Source organism: Salmo salar, chromosome 09 (genome assembly GCF_965601325.2).
Source record: "Salmo salar chromosome 09, fSalSal1, whole genome shotgun sequence".
Classification (NCBI taxonomy): domain Eukaryota; kingdom Metazoa; phylum Chordata; class Actinopteri; order Salmoniformes; family Salmonidae; genus Salmo; species Salmo salar.
Genome location: NC_138299.1, coordinates 24,591,447 through 24,598,245, shown reverse-complemented (window position 1 = coordinate 24,598,245; position 6,799 = coordinate 24,591,447). Strand labels below are relative to the sequence as shown.

The 6,799-nt window shown below is 42.0% G+C and overlaps 1 protein-coding gene across 2 annotated transcripts; it reads right to left on the bottom strand.

The window, feature by feature from the left end:
* Positions 1-552: 552 nt before the first annotated feature.
* Positions 553-6,262, bottom strand: LOC106610994 (charged multivesicular body protein 3). Of its 2 annotated transcripts, none has more exons than XM_045723500.1 (6): positions 5,884-6,262; positions 5,169-5,259; positions 4,082-4,261; positions 2,480-2,601; positions 1,671-1,785; positions 553-1,543 (listed from the first exon to the last, which is right to left on the bottom strand). In XM_045723500.1, the coding sequence occupies exons 1-6, from the start codon at positions 5,926-5,928 to the stop codon at positions 1,404-1,406; spliced, it is 693 nt and encodes a 230-aa protein (XP_045579456.1). In that variant the 5' UTR covers positions 5,929-6,262; the 3' UTR covers positions 553-1,403. The 2 variants fall into 2 exon arrangements, with proteins under 2 accessions (XP_045579456.1, XP_014066249.1); XM_014210774.3 differs by having other exon boundaries at positions 5,199-5,259; positions 5,884-6,249.
* Positions 6,263-6,799: the final 537 nt, after the last annotated feature.

Genomic DNA, 6,799 nt, shown 5'->3' with positions numbered 1-6,799 from the left:
ACTGGAACTAAAAACAACCAGGTGAGCAGGCCAGGTAGTCTGGATTAAACATGTTGTAAGTGTATGACAAACACCTGTAACTGCTCAGTTTCAGAAACAATAAAACACTTATTATAATCATCTGCCATTAGTTGATGCTTGTAATCTTGGGAGTTTTTCCTAAAACATAATTGACAGCTACAGTCCTTTTTTTGACTGGTAACCTACATATCAACAATCAGAGGACAGAGATAGGGTTTGGTTACATTACACAAAGGCTGCTGAGGGAGGGCTGTGGCTGGTAGAAAAATAATCCCTTTGTCCATATTAGAAACCAAGGGAAAAGCACCCAAGAGAAAACAATCTCACACCTGAATGTTTTCACAGATGTTGCTCTTCCCCATAAAATAAGCAATAAAAGTAGTGACCTACAAAACAGACACACATTACTCCTCTATTGTCCTTATCTTTCAGGTCACATTCAATTATGGAGAGGCCAGACAACAGTAAAATGGACTATGTTCATTTCCATTATTTCCTGCACACAGAAAAAACATCCCATAACACACAGGGTCTGAAACAAAACTAACCAATCTTTTTATTTTTTACTGAATAAGCACAACAAATTATTAGGACTTTGAGGCCAACAATATACAGTTAAAGAAGCTGGATCTCAATGTAAAAAATATGTTAGTCAATTTCTGTGCATTCTTTACCCCTCCAAACAACTTTATATAAGACAACATAATATAGATACATATGTACTGTACAGAGACAAACTACTGAAAGAAGTTTGCTTTTTAGTTCTAGTGTTTCTAATGCTGAAAGTGAATGAAATATCGTATTAAAATGTAATACTGTATTCAATTTGGAACTAGATCAGAGTAGTGATGGATTCAAGTTTCATGAACACTTGAATGTGATGAGTCACTCATTTCATTTCTCAATGTAGAGCAAGACGTTTCCATTACAGATTAGATATGTCAGTGACCGGCTCAGAGTAAGTCTCTAGTTAATCCACCCAATTGGAGAATGAAGCCTCGACTTCCCCAAATACAAGACCAAAAGAATCAGCACTTAAGATACAGATGGGTCCTTCTTACTTTCAGCTATCTGGAGATTCATACATCTTTATTAAATGTTGGGTGTACAGACACACCACACATTGAGTGATTTCTGGGCTTACCCAGTTAACATGTAAGATCATAAAATCCCCTTTTCATTAAGAACAGATCTGATGTGTTATTTAGCCCTAAGCATTGAAAAGTTCATAGCCAAAAGATAATCCAAAATAACTATGTGAAAGAAAGAGACTAAATGTGGTTGAGAAAACACTGGGTAAACCATACACCGAAATTTACCTTGTACATCCTTAGGCAGGCAAAATAACTTTAAGGGGACAGAAAGAGGTCAAGAGGTCAATCTTAGCTCCTTAAGGCTGCCAGTCTAGAATGCATCTCCTCAATGTCCTCCTCCGACTCATCCTCTGAGGCTGCAGCTGCGGCAGGAGGCTCCATTTCAGGCAGGGCGTCTGTGACTTTGCTGGGCGCTTTGCCAAGGGCACCTGATATGGAACAAACCACCAGGGGTCAGCATGTATAATAGTCTTTTTTATCCTCGCCAGACAGGTGATAATATACAGCCCCAAACAACTTTGAGACAAGCTTGATTACCAGAGGGACTATCTTTACCTGCTGTGATCTCAAAGAGGATCTTATCAACTTCCGCCTCTGCTGCCTCCTCCATCTCATCGTCATCCTCCATGCTTTCAAAGGTATCCTCCAGCATCTCCTCTATGATACCAGCCTGTGGGACACTCACAACATAAGTAATCAATACTCAAACAGTATTTACTCATTTAAACATAGTTTTTCTTCAATATATATTCAAACATAGTTTATGTTTGTAGCTTTGGGGCCTCCCGAGTGGTGCAGCGGTCTAAGGCACTGCAGCGCTTGAGGCTTCGCTACAGATCCGGGTTCGGGAGACCCATGAGGCGATGCACAATTGGCCCAGCGTCATCCGGGTTCGGGGAGGTTTAGGCCGGCAGAGATGTCCTTGTCCCATCGCGCTCTAGCGACTCCTGTGGCAGGCCTGGCCCATGCACCCCGACACAGTCAGCAGTTGTACGGTGTTTCCTCCGACACATTGGTGCGGCTGGCTTCCGGGTTAAGTGAGCAGTGTGTCAAGAAGCAGTGCGGCTTGGCAGGGTTGTGTTTCGGAGGACCCATGGCTCTCGATCTTCGCCTCTCCCGAGTCTGTACAGGAGTTGCAGCGATGGGACAAGACTAACTACCAATTGGATACCACAAAATTGGGGAGAAAAAGGGATAAAAAGATTACTTAAAAAAAAATATTTGGCAGTGGTTAAAAAAACTGGACAGCTTCCCTGAGTCCCTGAGACAGCTACACACATAGAGAAACGGACATGAGCAGTGATAGATTTATGCTCCTAACAGACACAAAGTGGCCACAGTGAGTCAGCAGATATGCGACTGACCTTCATCATCTCCTTAGACAGCTCCCTCATGGTGCCCTGGATCTCTGGGATCTTTACTAAGCTCTGCATGGCTTTCATGACCTCTGTGCTCTTCTGAAGGGCCCCAGCTACACGCAATACAGCTGAAAAAATAACTGCAGAGTCACACACAGCCCCTTCCAATTGGGATGTGTACTGTAGCATGTAAACATGAAAATACATATTCATATTACGGACATAACTTGGCCTGACCACTTGGCTTGACCAGGAAAAACGTAGGATCCTACTAGCTTACAGAGTTACGATGCGTTTCTATTAATTTATCGTCAACTGAACTTATCCTGGGTATTTTCAAGATACACATGGCCAAAAGTATGTGGACACCTGCTCGGCAAACATCTCATTACAAAATCATGGGCATTAATATGGAGTTGGTCCCCCCTTTGCTGCTATAATCTCCTCCACTCTTCTGGGAAGGATTTACAGTAGATGTTGGAACATTGCTACAGGGACTTGCTTCCAATCAGCCACAAGAGCATTAGTGAGGTCGGGCACTCATGTTGGCCGATTAGGCCTTGCTCGAAGTCGGCATTCCAATTCATCACAAAGGTGTTCGATGGAGTTGAGGTCAGGGCTCTGTGCAGGCCAGTCAAGTTCTTCCACACCGATCTCGACAAACCACTTCTGTATGGACCTCGCTTTGTGCACGGGGGCATTGTCATGCGGAAACAGGAAAGGGCAGTCCGCAAACTGTTGCCACAAAGTTGGAAGCACAGAATCGTCTAGAATATCATTGTATGCTGTAGCGTTAAGACTTCCCTTTACTGGAACTAAGGAACCTAGTTCAAACCATGAAAAACAGCCCCAGATCATTATTCCTCTTTCACCAAACTTTACAGTTGCACTATGCACTGGGGCAGGTAGCATTCTCCTGGCATCTGCCAAACCGAGATTAGTCCTTCGGACTGCCTGATGGTGATGCGTGACTTATCACTCCAGAGAACACGTTTCCACTGCTCCGGAGTCCAATGGTGGCGAGCTTTACACTACTCCAGCCGACACTTGGCATTGCGCATGGTGATCTTAGGCTAGTGTGCGGCTGCTCGGCCATGGAAACCCATTTCATGAAGCTCCCGACAAACAGTTATTGTGCCGACGTTGATTCCAGAGGCAGTTTGGAACTCGGTAGTGAGTGTTGCAACCAAGGACATTTTTACACCCTATGCGCTTCAGCACTCGCGGGTCCCATTCTGTGAGCTTGTGTGGCCTACCACTTTGCGGCTGAACCGTTGTTGCTCCTATACGTTTCCACTTCACAATAACAGCACTTACAGTTGACCGGGGCAGCTCTAGCAGGGCAGAAATTTAACAAGCTGACTTGTTGGAAAGGTATAATCCTATGACAGTGCCACATCTAAAGTCACAGAGCTCTTCAGTACGGGCCATTCTACTATCAATGTTGCTATGGAGATTGCATGGTTGTGTCCTCAATTTTATACACCAGTCAGCAATGGGTGTGGCTGAAATAGCCTAATCCACTAATTTGAAGGGGTGTCCACATACTTTTGTATATATAGTGTATATTGTATCTGGTGGCACTACATCAGTTGCTTTAACACTCACAAAGCTGGTTCTTCATGCTGAGTAGTACAGAGTTCATTTGGGCTTTGGAAGCATAAAGTTTGCTGACTGCACGCTTCGACTGGATCATCTCTTTTGCAAGAACCACACACACGTCCCGGTGTCCCTTTTTAGCAGCATCTTTAATGGATCTCTTTACCTTCTCCTCCTCCCTCTGAATGTCTGAGATACAAGAGAGGAACAATGAGAAACTGCTAAATAATGTAATATAACAAACTGTAATATATAACGTAAGTTTGACAGCAGCTTTCATTTGTGTAGGTTGTCTGCCAAACGCGCATTGGTGATGAAATTTCACTTCCTTATGTTATAAAATACATATTACCAAGACAAATATTATTATTCATGTTCTGAATCGTTCAATGGGGGTCTTTGTCTCACATTTCATTAACAATAGTATACCCAAAAACTGTTGACAGAGCGGTGCAGCTTTCTCGCAGAAACTTTTGAGGATTTTACATGTTGTGGTGGTTGTCTTCAAAGTCATTTCCGCAGGTCGCAAAAAGAAAAAGTAGCATGACACGAGCTGGATTAAATGTAAAAGGCTTTTAAACTTTTTAGAAATAAAAAATGGTATGTTCAGTGTTCCATTGATATTTCAAAAAGATATGCTTTTTTTGATGAGAAATCTTTGAAAAAGAACAGGAAAATATCGCACTGAAAAGTGTATACTAAAATCTGAAAATACTACGTCTCAAAATCGATATCTATCTTATCTCTATATGTTTTATGTCCTGCGGATTTGAGAAGAAAAATGACGAGTTCAACCTGAAAGTGAGCCTTCATTCTTGCACAGCATCCAGCCTATAGCTGACACGAAGCTGTGCACTCCGTTGATTTAGTCACCCTAATTTTGGCTATCCTACAAGGGTAAAAACTCCAATAACTTTTGAATGGATTTTGATAGACATGAGGTTTGGCCCATTGGTTTAACAGTATTTTACCCATTAGTGAAAATATGAGATTTTGATTGGACACCCTACTTTCTGTTTATGTTGTTTTAGTGTATTGAAAACGATTTGCTCTCTGACGTTCTTAGAGTAACAAGCAAAGTTGCACTGGACCTCACATAAAATAGCCTTGAAGCTCTTCTTCTCACCTCGAATTTGTCTGTCAATCACTCTCATCTCCTTCCTGATTTTGAGTGACCATTCATTTACCTTAAATGATAGAAAAAGTGAATTAAGCGTAAACAAAAAAAAGGTAAAATATGACATTAACTGTGCTATTCACTGTAAAGGTTAAAGGAAATGTCGTGTAAACACAGTGCATTTGAGACAGAACCATGAAAACGTGCTTTAGATTGTTGGTTTGTTTACATCCGAAGATGGTGCTGACTGCTACCTGCTGCTAGCATGCACTTTAACGTTATCTGTATGGCTAGCCATAGCATTTTCGAGAATAAAGTTTGTAAAGATACGCTACACATTCTTTCAATCCATGTAGCAAGCACTTAGCTAGCAAGTTAGCTAGCTAACAATCAAACTGAAATGCTAACGTTAGCTAGCTCAGCAACAGTTGCCTAGCTAACGTTATGGAGCCAGCTCGTTAACGTTATCTAGCTAGTTAACGTTGCATTAGCTACTTTAAAACACAACGTTATTCCATTCAAGTTGAAATACGACTGAGAAGAGTTATTCAATAAACGCAACACCGTCGCCATACCATAAATATCCAGAGCTGGCTAACTTCGAATGCATTGTTTGGCTAGCTGTCCTTAACTAGCTCGCTGATAGCTGGCTAGCTCGCAAGCTCGTCGCCCCTCACTAGAAGCCTTTACTTACCAGGTCTTTCGGTGGTTTATCGTGTGTTTTCCCGAACAGACCCATGTTGATTACAACGTAAACGTTAACTAACTTAGCTAAACTGATAAAAACACAGAAAAAGTGTCATACACCCTCAACCACTTCCTGATTCCAAGCTACGCCACTTCGCCTCACAGGCCACGTTCCAATACGTGCACGCAACCTTCTTTTCCTGTATTTTTTCCTTGAATCTAAATGACTGAAACTATGCAGTGCTAAATGCAAAATAATGCTAAAATGTATCAAACGCATTCAATATTTCCAAATGATAAGGTCGTCAATATACTTTAACCAATAGACCCAAAGCATGACATCAGAGATAGGCCTAGCAAATGTAATGTGTTTTGGATCCAACACAATGCAGTGGTAGGCTACCTGGCCACTTAAATTGTAGAAACCGCAGGAACACATAGCCTAATAACTAGCCTGTGGGAATGTCTACATGGCTCATAAACGTTCAGCACCATGGACAGCTAGCTACACTATGAACGTCAACTAAAACAAAGGACTGATCACAGATTCAGCACCATGGCCGCTGAACAGCGTTGAATCCAAGTAGGTCATATGAGTGAAGATTCAGCTCACCTGTGTTGTATTGTGGTTAGAATTGTAGGCTATAACTAAAGGAAGACATTGAAGATATTTGGAAATACTGCACTCTGACTCTTTGGTATCAGCTCCATACCTTGAGCTGCACCTGTTCAATTCCAGTACAGTACAGGGTTCTTGAGCGTTGAGCGATTCGTTTACAGCCTCTCAGTAATACTTTTGGCTTTGGTATGTATCAACATTGAGGTATGCCTAGGCTTACATATCTGTATCATGGTGACATGACACTAGGCCTGTGATCCCTTTGTATGTGGAGTGTCAATGGAGGGTGTGCAACTCAATATTA